At 37.0% G+C, this 24,019-nt stretch overlaps 1 protein-coding gene across 1 annotated transcript in view; it reads left to right on the top strand.

The window, feature by feature from the left end:
* TNMD (tenomodulin) overlaps nucleotides 1-24,019 on the top strand; it is a 195,507-nt gene that overhangs the window by 101,761 nt on the left and 69,727 nt on the right. Inside the window, exons 4-5 of the mRNA XM_053699399.1 lie at nucleotides 5,349-5,450; nucleotides 16,969-17,122. Coding sequence (XP_053555374.1) covers nucleotides 5,349-5,450; nucleotides 16,969-17,122 — 256 coding nt within the window. The remainder of the gene's footprint in view (nucleotides 1-5,348; nucleotides 5,451-16,968; nucleotides 17,123-24,019) is intronic.

Below are 24,019 nucleotides of genomic sequence, written 5' to 3' on the forward strand. Positions count from 1 at the left end.
CCGCTGCTTCTTAACTCATCCGCCACCTTTGAGATGGCAGACAGCAATCATCCTAATCGGGATGATTGACACCCCCTTCTAGCGGCCGATTAACCGCAAATGTGCAGGGGGTGGTATTGCACAAACATTTCATGAGAAATGCTTGTGCAATGATAAATGCCGACAGCTTAGGCTATCAGCAATAATCGATGTGCGGCGGACATGATAAATTGGCCCCGTAATGACAATCACAACAGTGCGAGTGTGACAAAATTAAACACTAACAGAATGTGATTAATACACTCCAGTTGTAGATGTTGGGGTCCTGATCTCGCTTTCTTGTATATCCCCTTAGCTATATAGGATATCATGTACTCAACACATATACATATGTAAATGTGTTCCCTGGCTACTGCATAAAGACTATAGAATAGTGATTAATAGAGTTAATTAATTGATACCACGTATACTAACACACCTCTAAAATGTCTAGTCTTGGAATACTTACAAAGATGTTCAAAATTCCATTGTGTTTTTTTTAAGTGCCTTGAGTTGGTCTCAAAAAAGGTGTTGAAAAGTCTTTGTAAAATGTATTGAAATTGCAGAGACGTTTTTGACCCTGTAGTAATAATAGAACTTTAATGAAAGAGCCGGACATGCAATTATGTCTGTAGGAAAAAAAACAAACACAATATGTGATCACTGTGATCACTTCTAATTGAAAAATGGCCTTTTTGGTTCCTTTTCTCAATACTACACGGCTAATAGATTGTGATAGACGGATAGCTATCTGCAAGCATATTGCTTTAAGCTTCCAGTGATGAGCATGATGTTATACAGTGTAAAATAAAGTATGAATTTTGTGATAACGTGTTTTCCCATTGGTTAGTTTTAACTTCTTTCAGTCAAAGTATGTGAAAAGACAGTAAAAAATGGCATGAAGGCTAAAGAGATACTAAACCCAATTTTTTATTTTATGATTTGGATAGAGCATGCAATTTTAAGCAACTTTTTAATTTACTCCTATTATTTTTTCTTCATTCTCTTGGTATCTTTATTTGAATGCAAGCTTAGGAGCCAGCCCATTTTTTGTTTAACAGCTGGGTAGCGCTTGCGGATTGGTGGCTACATTTAGCCACCAATCAGCAAATGCTACCCAGGTGCTTAAAGGGACAGTCAACACCAGAATTTTTGTTGTTTAAAAAGATAGATAATCCCTTTATTACCCATTCCCCAGTTTTGCATAGCCAGCACTGTTATATTAATACACTTTTTACTGCTGTGACTATCTTGTATCTAAGCACCTTCTGACCGCCCCTTATCACATGACTTTTAGTTATTATCTATTGACTTGCAGTTTAGCCAATTAGTGCAGTGTCTGCCACAACCCACGGGCATGATTACAATGTTATCTATATGGTTTACTTGAACTACTCTCCCCTGTTGTGAAAAGCAAATACAAAAACATGTGATTAGAGGCGGCCTTTAAGGGCTTAGAAATTATCATATGAGCCTTCCTAGGTTTGCTCTCAACTAGAATACCAAGAGAACAAAGCAAAATTTTTGATAAAAGTAAATTGGAAAGTTGTTTAAAATTACATGTCCTATTTGAAAAATAAAAGTTTTTTTTGGCCTTGACTGTCCCTTTAACCTAAAAAGGGCCGGCTCCTAAGCTTTCATTCCTGTTTTTCAATTAAATATACCAAGAGAACGAAGACAAATTGATAATAGGAGTAAATTCTAAAGTTGCTTAACATAGCATGCTCTATCCGAATCCTAAAAAAAATTGTGGTTTAGTATCCCTTTAATATAAGCACACACAAAAATGCCCTTTTTTGCATCAATCTCGGAAACTGAAGAAAACTTTAAAAACCAGAAATAGTGTATTTCTCACTTTTTTCAAAATGTATATATATGTTCCTGGTAGAGCGCTTCTCTCTTTGTATGCAAATTAATATGACCCTGGTGAAGTCTCCCTATGGGTGATGGGGGAAACCAGACGTGGACTCCTTGCCCAGTGTGCTTAGAGGAATGTGGCTGCACCTCACTGACGAGGCCCATAGGAGGCCGAAACGATCATCTGGGGTTGTCATGTTCCTTGTTCAGAGGAGAATTGCCTGGTATTTCGGGGCTGGACTGACCTTACTTAAGGAAAGTTTTCCTTTGTGAAAAGCACACTGGTCTAAAAGAGCCTGCTTCCGGGTGGTAAATCGCCATAGAACTAGCTAATGAGCTGTTGTTCGTTCTTGGTAGAGCACTTCTCTCTTTGTATGTATGTATGTATGTATGTATGTATGTATGTATGTATGTATATGTATATGTATGTATATATATATATATATATATATATATATATATATATATATATATATATATATATATATATATATATATATATATATATATATATATATATATATATATATATATATATATACACACACACACATTCAAGAGTCCTTTTAAATTGTCTCACTTGTGTGGGTTTCCCGTTCTTGCATATAAACTTTCTACTAAGCTCATCTGGATATAGAGGAGACAAAAACTCTCATTAAATTCATTGATAGACAATTGCTGAATGCATTTAAGCTTCAAATTTGACAGTTGTTATGGAAACTCCAATTAAGCAACAAGATGCAAAAGTATTTCCATTGAAAGTAAGGATCGGGCATTTTCCTCCTAATATGTGTTTAATATGTTTAACATGGATGCAACCAACAGTCAAAATTGAAAAATAAATCATTCTTGAGTTTTACAATATAGGTTTTTAACTTTATTGTGCTGCTGATTTCATATAAAAGAAGCATAATTATCCTATTTGTTCACACAAGCCTTTCTACAACTGCAAATGTAATCATTGACAGGATGACTTAAAGTTTCCTGAACTTGATGTACAGTTTTATGAAGATTTTACCTGGAGCTGGTAAATTTGAATGCTTAAAGGGACATTGCACTCAAATTTCTAGCATACATATGTATGAGCATAAATGCTTTTTACATGAGAAAAATATTAAATGAACATATTAGTGATGCATTCATTTTTAACCAATTATAAGTAGTAGTGCATCAGCCATTAATTTCAATTGCAGTGTGCTCCCAAGTGCTATTTGCCTCAGCAAAGAGAGAAACTAATCTTACCCAAAGCAAGTAGCGTTCTCTTGCCGAACCCCGTGTCAACCACGGAAAAGGGGACAAATAAATACCTTCCAAAAGTACTCAGAGACTCACTGGTGTTTTATGAGAAAGAACAGCTATGGGAGGCCAGGGGCATGGTTTCAAGGGAGTGATCTGGGTTGTGCTTTTGGCTGGGTCAGGGCCTGTCCTGGGCAAGGGGAAGCAGGATTGATTATCACAGTTGTGGGAGCAGCCATTATGTGGAAGGAGGATAGTGCCCCATTTTGGCAACCAAGAGTTTATATGTTTTTTTCAGAATAATGCAGTTTCACAGAACTGATATTTAACATGCTTAGATTAACTACACTAATAAAAAAATGCATGTACAAATTGTTGATAAAATTAGTTAAAAATGTAATTGTCTTTGAGAAATATCATAGGGAGATTAATCATTAAAGAAATTCCAGATCAAATAATGTATTCAACGCAAAGAGAAGCCTGAAAATGTTGTGTAGATTTTTTTTAATTATATCATTTGATTACCTATTTAAAAAAAGTCTTATGTTTTAGTGTCAATAAATCATGTTGCAACCTAGGTTTACTTGTCAGCAGAAGCCAATTAGGAAGAAATATAAATGGATCACTAGAATGTGCAACCAATGACTGCGTGTGGAATATAAATTAGCAGTTATGTCTGAAATCTGCACTTTTAACAGGAATTGGAAAGCAGACACATTTTCAGAATTTAAAGGGACATGAAACCCAAAAAATGTATTTCATGATTCAGATAGAGAATACAATTTTAAACAACTTTCTAATTTACTTCTATTACCTAATCTGTTTCATTCTCTTAGTATCATTTGTTAAAGGAGCAGCAATGCACTAATGGTTTCTAACTGAAAACATGGGTGAGCCAATCACAATCAATATATATATGCAGCCACCAATCAACAGCTAGAAACTAGGTACACTGCTGCTTGCCTAGATACACTTTTCAGCAAAGGATAACAAGAGAAGGAAGCAAATTAGAAAATAGAAGTAATTTGGAAAGTTGTTTAAAATTGTATTCTCTATCTGAATCATGAAAGAAAACTTTTGGGTTTTATGTCCCTTTAAGGGCCACTATAATCAAAATTATACATGCTCTAATCACAATCTTACGTTAGAGGGTAGTGGATTCAGAATAAATGTGAGGAAGCATTTTTATTTTTTACAGAAAGGGTGGTGGATTCATGGAATAAACTTCCAATAGAGGTGGTAAACACAGGGATTCAAAAATGCCTGGGACATACATAAGACTATCCTAATAAAACCTTTTGGTTCTTATCTACCATGAAATTATATGTTTCTATGTTGCTCTAGTCACAGAGTCGTGTGATTAGTGCAGTGCTTTGTTGGTCTGTATGGGTACTTATATACTATGTGTGTTTAATCCAGACATCCCAACCTGCAAAAACTCATTTCAGGGAGGTGGGTTCACCCGCTACTGCGCCGCCACCCGCCCCCCTCCCAGTTATATATTGGAAACCTTGAAACCCTAAATAAGATAGAGACTTACCATTAAAGTAGCTTCCCACATTAAAAAAGTAGCTTTATTGCACAACCACATACAACAAACCTATTTTCCAGTGATCGCTTGTTGAATGCTTAAATATTTTAAAATACTAAGTTTAATTATGTGCAGTAAATAAGGTAGTATTTGTGTTTTATTAAAATCAGTGGCGGCTTTTTGGTTACTGATGCATGCTTTGAGGGTTCTATAATGTCCCAGCAACTAAAGGCATAACTTAAAGAAACACTTTTACGGATTTGGGCCACATTGGATCATGGTACTTGGAGTTTCAGGGAGGTTGCATTCCATTTGCTGGCATCAGGGAGCTGCTATTACAATCAGGGAGACTCCCTGAACTTCAGGGAAAAGTTGGGGTGTCTGTTAATCCCTTTGGGGGGGTTAAACAAATAGTATTAAAGGGTTGCTAGTCTTAAATATGCATTCTCTAGCATTTTAGATCATGTACTTTTTCAACTGTAATGGGCCCTTTAAATTACAGGGGACAAAATAAACAATGCAAGTGTATTGCAACGTTGTTTGACTACATATGATTAAACATTTACATTACAGTCTCAAAGTGTTTAATGTCCATTTAATAAAAACACTTTTTAAAATACTTATGATGCTGTGGGAACTTTTCCATTGTATTTCTCTTTTATTTTGATTGACAGCTTATTAAATGTAATCTCTCTCTTCATTACAGGGTATAACTGGAATCTTTTTTGCTGCCCTCCAAAAATGCTTTATTAAGAAACAGACTAAAGAAATCCCCGAGATTGATAACAGTGAGTTAATGGAACTTCAGGTATGTAAAAACGGCATTGCTCAGTTTGAAACTTTATTAAAACTTAAAAACGAACAGCTTCAAATTGACTTGTGTATAATTGATGATTTCTTAGAATGAACAGTTCCTATAAACACATTTACTAAGGTGGGATGATAAAAGGAATCCAAGAACAAATAAAACCATTGAGTAGTATATATTTTTTTCACTCTTCTGGGAATTAACATCAGTGTTTTATGACATACAATAAATGCATCTTATAAAACTGCTTCCTGGGGCAGTTATATTACAAATGTTTCCTCTTTGCTATTCTTGTAAATACACAATCACAGTTTACAGTCTGGAAACTTTACAAATGCATTAGAGATGACATTAGTGGAGATCTGTTGTAATGTCTCTCAGCACCACTTAAAGGGACAGTCTACTCCAGAATTGTTATTGTTTAAAAAGATAGATAATCCCTTTATTACCCATTCCCCTGTTTTGCATAACTAACACAGTTATATTAATACACTTTTTACCTTTGTGAATACCTTGTATCTAAGCGTCGCATACTGCCCCTTTATTTCAGTTCTTTTGACAGCCTTGCATTTGTGCCCAATCTATTTATATTTACACCGTCAGTGGCTCCTACTGAGCATGTGCAAAATTTCGCTGAATATATGTAAATGCATTTGTGATTGGCTAATGGCTGTCACATGGTACAGGAGGAGTGGAAATAGACAATAACTTTTGAAACTTGTCAGTAAAAAAAATCTTCTACTCATTTGACGCTCATACTCAGTGCTATTGCATTGTCTTTTTAGCATGCATTTGTTGATTATGCAAATCTAATGTATTTACTGGTCCTTTAAAGTGATATGAAACCCAAACATTTTCTTTTGTGATTCAGACAATTTGCTTCGTTACCATGATATTCTGTGTTGAAGAGATACCTAGGTAGGCATCTGGAGCACTACATTGCAGGAAATAGTGCTGACCTCTAGTGCTCTTGCAAATTGATAGCATTGTTGCAAAACTGCTGCCATAAAGTGCTCCAGAAATGGGCTGGCTCCTAGGCAAAGATCCCTGCTTTTCAACAAAAGATAATATAAGAACGAAGAAAATTGGTAACAGAAGTAAATGAAAAAGTTGTTTAAAATCGTATGCTCTATCTGAATCATGAAAGAAAGAAAAAAATGTGGGTTTCATAATTGAGAGTTCTATCATGTAAGGACTTGTAGCATGGTTTATTGGTTCAGACTCCAACTCTAAGGGGCCAATTTACCAAAGTGCGAGCGGACATGATACGATCATGTTCGCAGCACATTCATAAATGCCGACAGCATGCACTGTCGGCATTTATAATTGCACAAGCAGTTCTGGTGAATTCCTTTTGTAATGCCGCCCCCTGCATATTCGCAGCCAATTGGCCGCTAGCAGGGGGTGTCAATCAGCGCGATCGTAAATGATCGGGCGGACAAGTTATAGAACAGCGGTCTCCATTCAGAGCTTGATGATAATTCGACCCCTAAATATTCTTTAAAGAGATTTGATTCAGATAGAGCATGCAATTTTTAAACAACTTTCTAATTTACTTTGCTTGTATCTTTTGTTGAAAAGCAGGGACATAATGATTAGGAATGTTATCCATTTGGTATAGCACTAAATGGCAGCACTATTTCCTGCTATATAGTGCTCCTGATGCCTACCTAGGTATCTCTTCAGCACAGAATACAATAGGAACTAAGCAAATTTAATAAAATAAATAAATTGGAAACATTTTAATAATAGTATGCTCTGTATAAATCACAAAACATTTTTTGGGGGTTTTATGTTCCTTTAAATATGGGATAGAGAATATCTCTAGCAAATCAATGCTTTTCAGACAGTAAACTCAAAATTAAACTTTCATGATTCAGACAGAGCATGGAACATTAAATAACTATGCCGTTTACTTCAAGTATCTCATTTGCTTTGTTTCTTTTTGCACTATTGTTGAAAAGCATTCATAGGTAGGCTTAGGAGCAGCAATGCACTACTGGGAGCTAGATGGTGATTGGTGGTTGCACCTAGATGCCTCTTGTCATTGACTCACCAAATTTGTTGAGCTAGCTCCCAGTAGTGCATTGCTGATCCTTCAACTAACAATAACAAGAGAATTAAGCAAATAAAAGTAAAGTGGAACGTTGTTTTTTGTTTGTTTATTTTTTAATTACATGCTCTGAATAAATCATGAAATCATTTTTTGGGGGGTTTTATGTCCCTTTAAATTGTACTTTACCTGAATTATGAAAATTGAAATTTGATTTTCATTTCCATTTGAAATAGAATCAGGATCTATTGCCAAATGCTGTTTCAAAACTAAATAATATAAAAATGCTGGAACTGTGGAGTAGTATAACAGACTTTGTATGCTGTGATAAGGGATAATTACATATTCTTAAAATGCAACCCCCTTGTACAACAACAAAAAAATGTTCAAATAATTATTTCTTCATTGCTGTCTTGAAAAATAAAATGGCAATTGAAGCTTTTTAAAAGACAAGCCTGGGGGGATTTGCATGTTATGAAAAAAAATATTTTCATTTCTTAAAAAAAAAAATGAGTCTATAAACTGAAAGAACATCTTAAAAATCTAAATAGCGTGATAGGAAATAAATGGTTGTCAGGCAATTATTATTCTTTATGTTACCTAGTTATTGTTGATGTTTCTAATGTTGGGGAAAAAAGTGCAGACTTAAATCACATTAAACCTTAACAAATATATAATATGTGGCTAAGCAAGAAACATTATCAATTTATACTAATGTGTAACAATATTATATCAATTTCATAGAGGATTAAACATTTTCTATCAAGCCTATTGCCCCATAGAAGAAAAAAAATGTTGAGATACAATGAGGAGAGTCTACATAATTGTAAAGATAGGGTTGCTATTAAAAATGTCAATCCAAAGTTAAATATCTAGAGCTTACTTTCTTTCTTTTTTTTTACCTCGCAGGAATTAAAAGGGCCATTATAGTCAAACAATGTCAGACTCTAATCTACTAGCGCATGCTATTTTAAGATTATCAACCATAAACTACCGTATGAAACAATAATAATCAGTGTGCACTCTACTTAAATAATTGTACAGAGACTATGCTTAGGTGCTAGCAATCATAAATTGCATGTAATAAAAAAGTAAAAAGAGAAAAACAGCCAATATATATATATATATAGTTGTTAAAGAATGACAAGGCAGCACTCAAATCCCATAAAGAAAAGTGGTATTTATTAACCTCTCTCCGCTGGTGTCCATAACACCCTGGTTCACCAACTGAGTCAAAGTATTCTATTGATATATAGACAGTATAATTAACAAGTGTTACCCAGGCCTGGATACATAATTTACATAACCATAATAACAAAAAGAGCACATAAGTGTAGCAAACACACTCACAATTGATGGTTTATATATGCATAGTATACGATATTGCACAAAGTAATACAAAGTAGCACACTAACATAAATGCTGACAGCATGTGAATTGTTGGCACAGTCCAGACAGAGCACTTAGTGTGAAACACACGCTCCGTTAAATTTCCTTAATAACTGTGTAAGATCACTACACTTGTATTGCACCAATGTGTAGAAAGAAAAAGCAAGCAGCGTGTCAGCCTCACCACATCTAGCGGTATCGTCCTGTTATACCTTGATTGCGGACCATCTGCTGGCTACAAGGAAACACACAAACGGCCAAACACTTCTGTTGAGCCGTAAACAAACCCAGTAATCAGACCAGCTGATATCCTCTTGTAGTGAATCCAGCCACGCAACTCCTATGGCAGGGGAACAGGTATGGGTACAGGAACAAAACAAAGCCTTCTTAGCTATTGGCACTGCCGCTTCCAAACTTAAGACACCTGGATGATGTTTAGCAATTTCCACCATCAGCCATATGGAGAACACTTGTTTCAAATCTTGCTTGAAACAGGAGCGTCAGACGTCTGTTCTCCATGACAACAGATTTGAACATGTAATTTTTTTGAGTATAATAGGTCTTTAAGGGGACACAAACATTTATGATTCAAAAGAGCATGCAGTTTTAAGACACTTTCCAATTTACTTACATTATCAAATTGTGTTCAGTCTTTTTATATTCATCCTTTCTTGTCCAACAAGATCCTACTGAGCATGTGCACAAGCTCACAAGATATACGTATACTAGTTTGTGATTGGCTGATGGCTGTCACATGATACAGGGGGCCGGAAAATAGGAGAAAAAATAAATTTGTCAGATATTTTTTTTACTGCTTATTTGAAAATCAGTGTTATTGCATTAAACAGGGGGATTTGGCGCACACACACTTGCAAATAAATAACACATTTTTAATGCTGCAAATCATTGCCTGCAAAAACATCTATGCTTGTATATTAAAATTGGGATCTTAGTCACACAATATGGCCATATTCTGCTTAGCCAAGCAACATACAAGGTTTCCCAATGTAAACTGGACCTAACACTACAGTACTTTGCCTTTATGGGTTGAATCATTCCTGCTTTTTCTCTTCATAATAGAATGAGACTCCCTGGCTTTGTATAGACAACTCCATTACACTGTCATGGGTACACCTGAGCTTGGGTGGGGTGCTTTAACCAATAGAAGATGGTCAGTCTCCCTTTTATTTAAGTGTTATTTTTATTTTGCACTTGTTTATTATGCAATTCTACTGCATTGAGTGGTCATTAAAAGGGATACTAAGCCCACATTTTTCTTTAATGATTCAGATAGAGCATGCAATTTTAAGCAACTTTCTAATTTACTCCTATTATCAATTTTTCTTATGCTATCTTTATTTGAAAAAGCAGGAATCTAAGCTAAGGAGCTGGCCCATTTTTGGTTCAGCACCTGGGTTGCAATTGCTGATTGGAGGCTAAATGTAGCCACCAATCAGCAAGTGCTATCCAGGGTGCAAAATGGGCCGGACCCTTATTTTTGATTCCTGCTTTTTTAAAATAAAGATAGCAAGAGAACAAAGAAAAATGAATAGAAGTAAATCAGAAATTGCTTAAAATTGCTGCTCTATCTGAATCATGAAAGAAAAAAATTGGGTTTAGTGTCCCTTTAAGTAAAAAAAAAAAAGGAATCAGGAACCGATTCTGTGGGGTAACTAGCAACCCCTCTAGATATTTAACTCTGAGGGCACCTTTCATTGCAACTAATTCTTTAGGGTCTCTTATACAGCCATACCTGAACAAGAAATGTGGCTCTGATCAGTGAAGTCTGGCCAGATTCACTATGGCTGTATATTTACTTGTCTCTGTGGACAAATGCAAGTATTCTGTTTAACCCTTTAATGACCAAGACGTACCCTATACGTCAGGGGTCACCAACCTTGGGCCCCCAGATGTTTTGAAACTACATTTCCCAAGATGCTGAGGCACTCTTTAGGCTGTCTGAGCATCATGGGAAATGTAGTTCCAAAACATCTGGGGGCCCAAGGTTGTTGACCCCTGCTATACGTCACTGGGCATTAAGGGTTTTCTTAGGTATAATAGTGCGGGTCATGCCGCGAGCAGCGTGCCCACGCTATTATACTCTCCATCCTTCCTGCTGGCGAGACCACGGTATTAAAAATTCAATCCCCATAGAGAGACTAGAATGTAGAGGGTACGTCTCTGGTCCTAAAGGGGTTAATACATTGCAGTACGTTTTATGAACGGCAGTAACTTTTTTTTTTTTACACAACACTCTTTATATGTGCTAAACAAAACAGGAGATTTGCCTAGGTGCATAAAGACCTTTTATAAAGTTGTAACATTGGATTTGCTTTACAATAACTGATGACTTATGTATATACAGTAAATCAACTTCTTTATTGATTATATGATAATGATAATTTTGGCATGTGTTAAAATGATTTGAGAACTTACAATAAACATTAAATATGTAGTTTAAGCTCTGTATTTTGTTCTTAAATACTTTTTTTGTAAGATAGCTGCTAGTTTAATTAAGGAAAAATATACTAGCGGATCTGCTAAATATCCTTTGTGGAGACTGATTTCATACATATATTTTCTATATTAAAGGGACAGTGAACCCAAGTTTTTTCTTTCATGATTCAGATAGAGCATGCAATTTTAAGCAACTTTCTAATTTACTCCTATTATCAATTTTTTTCTTCCTTCTCTTGCTATCTTTATTTGAAAAAGAAGGCATCTAAGCTAAGGACACAGCCAATTTTTGGTTTAAACCCTGGACAGCACTTGTTTATTGGTGGGTGAATTTATCCACCAATCAGCAAGAACAATCCAGGTTGTTCACCAAAAAAGTGCCAGAATCAAAACTTACATAATTGCTTTTCAAATAAAGATACAAGGAGTAAATTAGAAAATTGTTTGAAATTACATGTTCTATCTGAATCCCAAAAGAAAAGATGTGGGTTCAGTGTCCCTTTAATTAACTTGATATTTTATAACTTTTTACCAGGGGGGTAAAAAGTTATTTTCTTTTTTTCTTTTGTGTGTTAGAGGAGGTACTGGAAAGGAGTCATCTTTTTTTACTAGTTTTGTATTTTCTTTATTAAATGTATTTTGTGATTCCTACAGAGCATACCATTTTTATCTATTATAAATTTGCTTTTTTTCCCCATGATATTCTGTGTTGAAGAGATACCTAGGTAGGTATTAGGAGCACTACAAGGCAGGAAATAGGGCTGCTTTTGAAAAATTAATTGATTTTTGCTTTGTGATCACCTGTGAGTCACTGTGACACTTGACAACCAATTAGGTGAGAGAGCCAAAAGCCATTTTGGGAGCAAATCACTGATAGATTGTGATTGAACCCAGCACAATAGTGCACTATTGGGAGCTTGCTGAACATATCTGATAAGCCAATGACACCTTAATATGTACAGTTAGCAATCACCAGTTAGCTCCCAGTAGTACAGTGCTGTTCCTGAGCCTACCTAGGTATGGTTTTTAACAAAGGACACAAAAGAACAAAGTAAATTTGATAACAAAAGTTCATTTAAAAACTTCTTAAAACTTACATGCAGGAACGTTTCATTTTGAATTTAAACTACTGAAAATATTAAAGGGACAGTAAAGTCAAAATTAATTTGAATAATTTTGTCATATCATACAAATTTCAAACAACTTCTAAATGTACTTCTGTTACCAAAGTTGCTTGTTCTATTGGTATTCTTTAATAAAAAGCATACATAGGTAGCCACAGGAACAGAAACGCTCTACTGGGTGCTAGCTGCTGAATAGTGGCTGCACGTATATGCTTGTCATTGGCTCATCAGATATGAAAAGCTAGCTGCCAGTAGTGCATTGTTGCTCCTTCAACAAAGAATACAAAGAGAATGAAGTAAAATTGATAAAAGATTTAAATTGGAAAGTTCTTCAATATTGTATGCTCTATATGAACTATGAAAGAAAAAAATGGGCTTCGTGTCCCTTTAAATTTTGTTCTGACTATTTTTTGTGTGCTTCTGAAAAGATTTTGGCAAAATAATTTATATTTTGTATACAATGACTTTGATAAAATACATGAATTTGTGCCTGCAGTAAAACTCTAAAATGGGGCGCGATCCGATATCGATCGCAGTTTGCGGCGCAAGCGAGGGAACCGGCGTCGCCCGCAGTTTCAGCTCGCAACTCGAACTATCCCATATAGGTCGCCGTCAGATGCTAACGTGCCGTAAGTCTGACAAACCAGCGATGTCCAGAAATCTGCGTAAGTACAAATTTCTGGCGTCGCCAGTGACTTGCGGCACGTTAGAATCTGCCGGCGCCTATAAAACCTGACTAAAGTCTAAAACACCCGCACTGTCTAACACGCCTCCCTAACATAGCCCGCACTGTCTAACACGCCTCCCTAACATAGCCCGCACTGTCTAACCCTCTATCCGCTATCCCCCCTCACTAGCCTAACAATAAAAATGCTATTAACCCCTAAACCGCCGCTCCTTTACCCCGCCGCAACCTAATAAAGTTATTAACCCCTAAACCGCTGCTCCCGTACCCCGCCGCCAGCTATATTATATCTATAACCCCCTAAAGTGAGCCCCTAACACCGCCGCCATCTATATTAAAATTATTAACCCCTAATGTAAGCCCCTTACACCGCCGCCATCTCTATTAAAATGATTAACCCCTAATTTAATCTACCTACCCCGCCGCCAGCTATATTATCTATATTAACCCTAAGTATATTATAGTTAATATAGGTATTACATTATATATATTAACTATATTAACCCTAATTATATTAGGGTTAATATAGTTAATATAGTTACTATAGTATTTATATTAACTATATTAACTCTATCTAACCCTAACTAAATTTATATTAAATTAATCTAATTCATTTATAAACTAAAATATTCCTATTTAAATCTAAATACTTACCTATAAAATAAACCCTAAGATAGCTACAATATAATTAATAATTACATTGTAGCTATGTTAGGGTTAATATTTATTTTACAGGTAAATTGTTAATTATTTTAACTAGGTATAATAGATATTAAATAGTTATTAACTATTTAATATCTACCTAGTTAAAATAATTACCCAATTACCTGTAAAATAAATCCTAACCTAAGTTACAAATACACCTACACTATCAATAAATTTAATAAACTACAAACATCTATCTAAAAATACAATTAAATTAACTAAACTAAATTACAAAAAAAAAAAAACACTAAATTACAAAAAATAAAAAAAAGATTACAAGATATTTAAGCTAATTACACCTATTCTAAGCCCCCTAATAAAATAATAAACCCCCAAAATAAAAAAAATTCCCTGCCCTATTCTAAATTAAACAAATTTCAAAGCTCTTTACCTTACCAGCCCTTAAAAGGGCCTTTTGTGGGGGCATGCCCCAAAGAATTCAGCTCTTTTGCATACAACAAATACAATACCCCCCCCCATTACAACCCACCACCCACATACCCCTATTCTAAACCCACCCAAACCCCCCTTAAAAAAGCCTAACACTACCCCCCTGAAGATCTCCCTACCTTGTCTTCACCACACCGGGCCGAACTCCTGATCCGATCCGGGCGATGTCTTCCTCCAAGCGGCAAAGAAGAATTCTTCCTCCGGCGATGTCTTCCTCCAAGCGGCAAAGAAGAATTCTTCCTCCGGCGACGTCTTCCTCCAAGCGGCAGCAAAGTCTTCATTCTTCCGGCGGCATCTTCAATCTTCTTTCTTCGCTCCGCCGCCGCGGAGCATCCATCCCGGCCGACTGCTGAACTTGGAATGAGGTACCTTTAAATGACGTCATCCAAGATGGCGTCCGCCGAATTCCGATTGGCTGATAGGATTCTATCAGCCAATCGGAATTAAGTTAAAAAAATCTGATTGGCTGATTGAATCAGCCAATCAGATTCAAGTTCAATCCGATTGGCTGATCCAATCAGCCAATCAGATTGAGCTCGCATTCTATTGGCTGATCGGAACAGCCAATAGAATGCGAGCTCAATCTGATTGGCTGATTGGATCAGCCAATCGGATTGAACTTGAATCTGATTGGCTGATTCAATCAGCCAATCAGATTTTTTTAACTTAATTCCGATTGGCTGATAGAATCCTATCAGCCAATCGGAATTCGGCGGACGCCATCTTGGATGACGTCATTTAAAGGTACCTCATTCCAAGTTCAGCAGTCGGCCGGGATGGATGCTCCGCGGCGGCGGAGCGAAGAAAGAAGATTGAAGATGCCGCCGGAAGAATGAAGACTTTGCTGCCGCTTGGAGGAAGACGTCGCCGGAGGAAGAATTCTTCTTTGCCGCTTGGAGGAAGACATCGCCGGAGGAAGAATTCTTCTTTGCCGCTTGGAGGAAGACATCGCCTGGATCGGATCAGGAGTTCGGCCCGGTGTGGTGAAGACAAGGTAGGGAGATCTTCAGGGGGGTAGTGTTAGGCTTTTTTAAGGGGGGTTTGGGTGGGTTTAGAATAGGGGTATGTGGGTGGTGGGTTGTAATGGGGGGGGGTATTGTATTTGTTGTATGCAAAAGAGCTGAATTCTTTGGGGCATGCCCCACAAAAGGCCCTTTTAAGGGCTGGTAAGGTAAAGAGCTTTGAAATTTGTTTAATTTAGAATAGGGCAGGGAATTTTTTTTATTTTGGGGGTTTATTATTTTATTAGGGGGCTTAGAATAGGTGTAATTAGCTTAAATATCTTGTAATCTTTTTTTTATTTTTTGTAATTTAGTGTTTGTTTTTTTTTGTAATTTAGTTTAGTTAATTTAATTGTATTTTTAGATAGATGTTTGTAGTTTATTAAATTTATTGATAGTGTAGGTGTATTTGTAACTTAGGTTAGGATTTATTTTACAGGTAATTGGGTAATTATTTTAACTAGGTAGATATTAAATAGTTAATAACTATTTAATATCTATTATACCTAGTTAAAATAATTAACAATTTACCTGTAAAATAAATATTAACCCTAACATAGCTACAATGTAATTATTAATTATATTGTAGCTATCTTAGGGTTTATTTTATAGGTAAGTATTTAGATTTAAATAGGAATATTTTAGTTTATAAATGAATTAGATTAATTTAATATAAATTTAGTTAGGGTTAGATAGAGTTAATATAGTTAATATAAATACTATAGTAACTATATTAACTATATTAACCCTAATATAATTAGGGTTAATATAGTTAATATATATAATGTAATACCTATATTAACTATAATATACTTAGGGTTAATATAGATAATATAGCTGGCGGCGGGGTAGGTAGATTAAATTAGGGGTTAATCATTTTAATAGAGATGGCGGCGGTGTAAGGGGCTTACATTAGGGGTTAATAATTTTTATATAGGTGGCGGCGGTGTAAGGGGTCAGATTAGGGGATAGATAAGGTAGATGGCGGCGGTTTTAGAGGCTCACAGTAGGGGGTTAGTTTATGTAGATGGCGGCGGGGTCCGGGAGCGGCGGTTTAGGGGGTAATAACTTTATTAGGGATTTCGGGGGGGGGGGGGATCGCGGTTGACAGGGAGATAGACATTGCGCATGCGTTAGGTGTTAGGTTTATTTTAGCAGATCGCGGTTGACAGGGAGATAGACATTGCGCATGCGTTAGGTGTTAGGTTTATTTTAGCAGATCGCGGTTGACAGGGAGATAGACATTGCGCATGCGTTAGGTGTTAGGTTTATTTTCTAGTTAGTTTAGGGAGTTACGGGGCTCCAATAGTCAGCGTAAGGCTTCTTACGGCTGCTTTTTGTGGCGAGGTGAAAATGGAGTAAGTTTTCTCCATTTTCGCCACGTAAGTCCTTACGCTGCATATTGGATACCAAACTGCGCGGGTTTGGTATACCTGCCTATGGCCCAAAAAACTACGGGCGACGGCAGAAATATACGCGCGTAACTTCTAGGTTACGCCGTATATAGGATACCAAATCCGCGCAAATATTGGCGTCGCCGACTTTTGCGGGCGACGATTTATATCGGATCGACCCCTTGATTTCCATGTTGCATGGTAAATTATTATATGTGATGAATATGTTAAAAAATATTAGCTATTTTATCTAATTACAGGAGGAAGAAATCACCACAACAGTATTTGAACAGTCCATACTATGGATCCCAGGAGAGAAACCAATTGAAGACAAAGAATTTATGAAAAATTCCAAAATTTTTGAAGTATGTAAGAATGTTTCTGTGCACTGGATTTATCCAACCCAAATCACAGGTAATCACGCCTTTGTTTCTAACTATATTTTGTTAGTGTTTGCTTTAATATAATTACTAATTTTTAACATATTGATCATAATAAATTGACCAAATAATTATTTAGAAAATTTGATATAATATTTATTAACAAATACATTGCAAAGATCTTTTGGTGATGTTGGTATTCTGTTGTCTAGCCACTGCTTTCTGACAAAGTTTGTTCTTGTTTGTGCTTCTAAATGCAAATCTTTAAAGGAATGTGTGCCAGTGAAATCAAATGACATGTCCCCACTAAAAGTTAAAGCATGTGCAGGAGAAGAATCCGCAAACTGTGATCTAACACCTTATTTATAGAGGTTCACATACACAATGAAAGTTAACACAAATCTGGTAACTCTATATAAAAAGAAATGAATATTGAAACACATGATCGGTACAGCCTTCTTGACCAAAATTTTCGCATTGTACTCCCATCCCATGGCTAAGGTAAAAGTGAACGGGGTTCTATCTAACTCATTTATGATAACTAACTGAACATGCCAGGGCTGCCCCCTTTCCCCTGTCTTGTTCGCATTGTCTGTAGAGGCCCTAGCACACAAGATCAGACAGAACTCATTAATGAAAAAGGAAGAAAGTCCCAAAACTTGAGCTAAGATAAAAAAAGCAAAACTTTATTCCAAAAGTTTAAAAGTAAACAGGAAAACGGAAGAAAGATCCAGACCTGGTAACTTGTCTGACCGGTTTCGGTCTGTGGACCGTAATCATAGACATACATAGCAACACATGTGTGCCCTATTTAAAAAGGGAAGCAAACATCTAATTGGTTAAAAACACAAAAAGGTCTGGAGCCACTCATGCAATTAAAGAGATATTCACATTAAGCAATACATGTTAACACATAGAAGGACAAATCTATCAGTCCAATTAAACTGGTAGTGAAAAATATTTAGACATTCCAGAAAAATGCACATAGACTGACTTTCAGTGGTAAAGCAGTGAACAGTTTAATATAATAGCCAAAATGGCCCAATTATTACCTGCAGCTAGAATCCATTAAAGCTCAAAGAATAAATATAGTCAAAATAAGGGGGACTCATTAATCTCAGGTCTCCTAATTTCAAGAAACTGAACACAAACTGGCTTTATACGCCAATTATATCCTCACCCTCACAGATGCCGAACACTTATTACCAGCTCTCCTTGAGGAGTTTAAATAATATGGAAAATAATCATACTTCTATCTAAACGTATCCAAGTCAGTATTACTTAACATCTCCCTGCCTCAAAACAACCTTAACAAAATTAAAGCTACATGCCCCCTCATCCTACATCCTCACAAGCTAAAATATTTAGGAATTGACCCAATGGCCAACCCCCAAGATTTATTTGTAGGTAACTACAAACCGCTAAGACAATATAACTAACAACCTATCTAGCTGGAAAAACAAGCCCATCACATGGTTAGGTAGGTCTCAAATAATCAAAATGAACATTCTACCCCGAATACCCTACCTCCTACAAAAATTGCCTATTCCTCTGCCTCGACACAACATACCATGGTTACAAGCACTTATAGGGCAATACATATGGCAGAAAACTAGACTGCGCATACAAAAATGTACAATGTTCTTTCCAAGAGAAAGGGGTGGAATGGGAGTACCAAATATAGCCCATTACAGGCAAGCAACAATCCTTCAACGACTGGTTGAATGGTACTACAATTCTGCAGACAAAAAATGGGTACAAATTGACAGAGACATATTGCAAATGGAAAATTAAGAAACATTGGCCTGGATTCCACCCGGCAAGAGATCCAAAGTGATTAGCCATTATCCACTGTGGGTAGAATTTTTTGCAGTATGGGACAGACTACGAAACAAAACAACTTATATCTCCACCCACTACTCACCCATGACACCATACAGACATAACCCAGAACTGCCTGTATCCACCAATACCACCCAGCAAATCTCAAACTGCCACATCAATGAATGTATTCTAAAAAACAAAATTTTATCCAGACACTCAAACAAAGGAACAACATAGCTAGAACCCTCACTTCTTTTGAAACCATTTGCACACAACAGCAACAGTCTAGACACACTATTTCCAACATATACTAATAGCAAGCAGTGGAACAGCTTACCCATCATACATATTTAAATGGGCTGAGGACTTAGATATACAAATGAGCCCGAAGGAATGGGACAAGGTTTTTAAGCACCATAAAGAAGCCTCTATCTTAGCAGGAACCATTAAAATAAATTTTATGCTGATAGCAAGTGGTACCTGACCCTATGAGAATACGTTTCATTTACACACACAAAAAAACAAGCAGGAGGTGCTGATTTTGTGCATTTATGGTGGCCCTGCGAAAAACTAATTTTTTGCTTACCAGATAAATTCCTTTATTTTCTGGCAGAGAGAGTCCACGACAATATTCCTTACTGTTGGGAAATACAACACCTGGCCACCAGGAGGAGGCAAAGACACCCCAGCCAAAGGCTTAAATGTCCCTCCCACATCCCCAGTCATTCAGCCCAGGAAACAAGAGAAATAGGAGAAACATCAGGGTATAAAGGTGCCAGAAGAATAACAAAAAAGGGAGCCGCCCAAAAAATTCTAACGGGCAGGGTTGTGGACTCTCCCTGCCAGGTAAGAAAGGAATATATCTCGTAAGCATAATTTTCTTCAGAATTCCTCTGAATTGTTGCTTAAAGGTGTTTTTGGAGAAATCACCTGTATCTGTTGGCATTATAAACTAGCTTATTTGCTAGCGCAGACCTTTCTTTGTTTTTAAGCATAATTCTCTTTCCATAAGGCAGGGAGAGTACACGACAATATTCTTTACTGTTGGGAAAACAAAGAAAGAGACGGACCCTAATCTGAGGGCACCACAGGCTGCAAAACCTTTCTCCCGAAAGCTGCTTCAGCTGAAGCAAACACATCAAATTTGTAAAATTTAGAAAAAGTATGCAAGGACGACCAGGTAGCCGCCTTACAAATCTGATCCATAGAGGCTTTGTTCTTGAAAGCCCAGGAAGAAGCAACTGCTCTATTGGAATAAGCCGTAAACCTCTCAGGAGGCTGCTGTCCATCTTTCTCGTAAGCCAAGCGGATGACACTCCTTAACCAGAAAGACAAGGAAGCCGTAGTGGTCTTCTGCCCCCTATGTTTACCCGCATAAATGACAAACAAAGATGAAGATTGTCTGAATTCCTTAGTAGCCTGAAGGTAAAACTTCAAAGCACGAACCACAATCCAAATTGTGAAGCAAACGTTCCTTCGCTGAATAAGGATTGGGACACAAGGTAGGAACAACAATCTCTTGATTGATGTTACGATCTGACACCACCTTAGGAAGGAAACCTAACCTAGTATGCAAAACCTCCTTATCGGCATGAAAAACTAGGTAAGCTGGGTCACACTGTAAAGCCAAAATCTGAGACTCTGCGAGCAGAGGCAATGGCTAAACGAAACAAAACTTTTCAAAATAACAGTTTAATGTCAACAGTATGTATGGGCTCAAACGGAGCCCGCTGCAAAACATGAAGAACAAGATTGAGACCCCAAGGTGGAGTCACAGGTCTGATCCTAGTCAGATCCTTAACAAAGGACTGCACATCTGGAAGCTCAGCTAATCTTTTATGCAGCAACACTGACAGGGCTGATATCTGTCCCTTCAGAGAACTGGCAGATAGACCCTTCTCCAAACCGTTCTGGAGAAAAGATAACATTCTGGAAACTTTTACCTTATGCCAAGAAAAGCTACGCTCCTCAAATCAGTGCACTTAAGTGTGCCATACCTTATGGTAGATGCGCCGAGTAACTGGCTTACGAGCTTGAATCAAAGTGTCTATGACACTCTCAGAGAACCCTCTCCTGGCTAAAACTAAAAAAAGTGTTCAATCTCCACTCAGCCAGCCTCAGAGAATCTAGATTTTGGTGTAGGAAAGGACCCTGTATCAGCAGGTCCCTGCATCAAGGTAGCCTCCACAGAGGAGAAAGGACATTCTCACCAGATCCATGAACCAGGTCCTTCACAGCCAGGAAGGAGCAATTAGGATCACCGATGCTAGCTCCTGCTTGATGCGGGCCGCCACACGAGGGAAAAGATGTAATGGACAGCACACAACCCATTATAGGATTGCAGACACCTCTCTCATCGCTAAAGAACTACTCGTTTCCCCCTGATGGTTGATGTAAGCAACCGTCATTATATTGTCTGATTGGAATCTGATAAACTGGGATGAACCCAGAAGGGACCAAGCCTACAGCGCATTGAAGATTGCCCGCAGTTCCAAAATATTAATTGGAAGAGAGGACTCCTCCTGAGTCCATAAATTTTGTGCCTTCCTGGCACCTCAAACTGCTCCCCAGACCGAAAGACTGGCGTCTGTAGTCACAATCTCGCAGGACTTTTTTTTTTTTTTTTTTTTTTTTTTTTTTTAAATCTTTATTAGTCTTAGCCATTTAACAACAACAAAAAAAAGAATTGATAATAACACAAAAATAACAATTTCGGAGTCACGCAGGACCAGATAACAATAAGATATATATATATTCAAGATTTCTGGTCAGCATTGCCCCTATCTATTTCACAGGTGCAATTCCGCTAAAATGGCTAATTTTTAAATAACTACCAACCCCTCAGGGTAAGGAAAAAAAACAAGACAAAACAAAAACACAGAAAAGGGGAAAAAAAAACAAAAAAAACAAAAAAACGATAAGAACCCCCCCCCCCACACACCTTCAGACTTACTCCATGCCATCATATTATTATTACCTGGGGATCACTTTTTAAAGATGACTATTCTAACCTACTTCATTGGTGAGCCAAGTATCAGGAAAAACCTGAAGAATTACTAGTTCCGCAAAGCTAATTGAGGCCACAAACGGATTTACAATCTGCCTTTGTAGGGAGATTGGAAATAACTTAATAACCGGAGACCATCCAACCAAAAATTCCTTAATTTTTCTTTCAGATACTTGTGACAGATGGAAAGATTCAAAAATAATCTGAGCTTGGATGTCTCTTAAAACAAGTGACAGGCTCGGGGGGATCTTTACTATCCATTTTTTAAGGATGTTAAACCTCACTATTAATAAAATGGTATTTAGAATGCGCAATTTAATACTCCCACCTATTACTGGAAAGAGTAATACAATGTCCTCAAAGGGAAAGAGGATGGAACTTTCAAAGACTCTATTATACCAAAACTGGACTTTCGCCCATAATTGAGAGATTTTTGGGCAGGACCATAACATATGGCGGAGATCGGCAGAAATGTATAGACAATGCTCACATTTAAACACTTTGTTGGGAAAAAATTTAGACAATCTAGCCGGAGAGAAGTAACAATTATTTAGAACTTTCAAGTGAGATTCTTTCCAGCTCACTGGCACAGGGAGAGAGGCCACTAACGAGAGGCTTTTACATATTTTCCCGCGATCAATTGAAGGTATATAAGGGAGCCAAAGTCTAATTAATCTATCTTCATCTAGTATCCCTTGTTTAGTCAGCATAATATCATAGATCAATGAGATAGAAGCATCACCAACAATAAATTTATTAATACACGTCTTTACCTCCGCCCAGTTGCCATACCTATCAGGGCACCAATTTTGTGATCTAACAAAATGCCGGATCTGAAAATAAGCAAAACGATTTGACCAGGGAAGAGAATATTGCTCCTTAATGGACTCCCAAGAAAGTATCTGCAGCTCATCGTTAAGCAGTTGATGTATATATTCTAGACCTTTCACCTGCCATTCATAAAAACACTTCTGGTCAATACCAGGGGGAAATAATGGATTCCCCATAATGTGTAAAAATTCGGAAAGGGAAGGATCAATTTTTAGCAGTTTACAAAACCTATGCCATGCCACGATTATATTCCTAAAAGACAGAAGTGAAGACACCCCTGCAGGTAGAGAGCGAGGGGTACAATGCAATAAAGCTTTCAAGGTCCATGGTTTAATCATGTAAGCTTCACTATCCAGAGTAGTGACTAAATTAGTCTGGGAAATCCAGTCAATTGCCATTTTACATAAAGATGCATAATTATAGAGTCTGAGACAGGGTAAAGCTAACCCAGCCTCCTCATATTTCTGAGCGAGCCTATTTAACGAGAGTCGAGGTTTTTTGGATTTCCATATAAACTTTGAAAACGCCGAAGACAGTTTCTCAAGATCTTTATTTAGAATCAGAAGTGGGAGATTCTGTAGATGATACCAGATTTTTGGAAAGATTATTGTTTTAATCAGATTAATTGAAGCCGATAATGATAGAGGAAAGGAAGCCCAAATCTTTAGATCTTCTAATATTTTCTGAAAGAGCCAGCCGAAATTCGCCTGATACCATATTTTAGGATTACGGTTAATTTCTAATCCCAGATATTTCACAGCCTTTACCTCTTGAAAGATTGTAGAGGGAAGATCTGAATGTTGTTGGCCAAGCCACATCAATTCACTCTTCTGCATATTTATATTGTAGCCCGCAAATGAACTGAAAAGGTTAATTGACTGAATCACTTCCGGTATAGTGACAGCCGTTTTGTTCAAAAATAAAAAAATGTCATCTGCGTATAGCAAAATTTTCAACTTTTGGTCTCCCAAAGGAATCCCCGGTAAAATTTCACGAAGTTTAATAGCTAAGGGTTCCAAAACTATATTGAAGAGCAGGGGTGAGAGTGGGCAACCTTGCCTTGTTCCTCTGTGTAGAAGGATCCTGTGGGAGATCAAACCATTGACCAGTAAATAAGAGACAGGTTTCTGATAAATCTTTTGAACAAAATTAAAAAAGTTCCCCGAAAAGCCAAATTTCGATAGAGTGGAAAACATATGTCTCCAGGAGATACAGTCAAACGCTTTGACTGCATCTAGAGTAAGGACCGCAATATCCTTAAACTCCTTC

The sequence above is a fragment of the Bombina bombina genome, chromosome 1 (assembly GCF_027579735.1).
Source record: "Bombina bombina isolate aBomBom1 chromosome 1, aBomBom1.pri, whole genome shotgun sequence".
Classification (NCBI taxonomy): domain Eukaryota; kingdom Metazoa; phylum Chordata; class Amphibia; order Anura; family Bombinatoridae; genus Bombina; species Bombina bombina.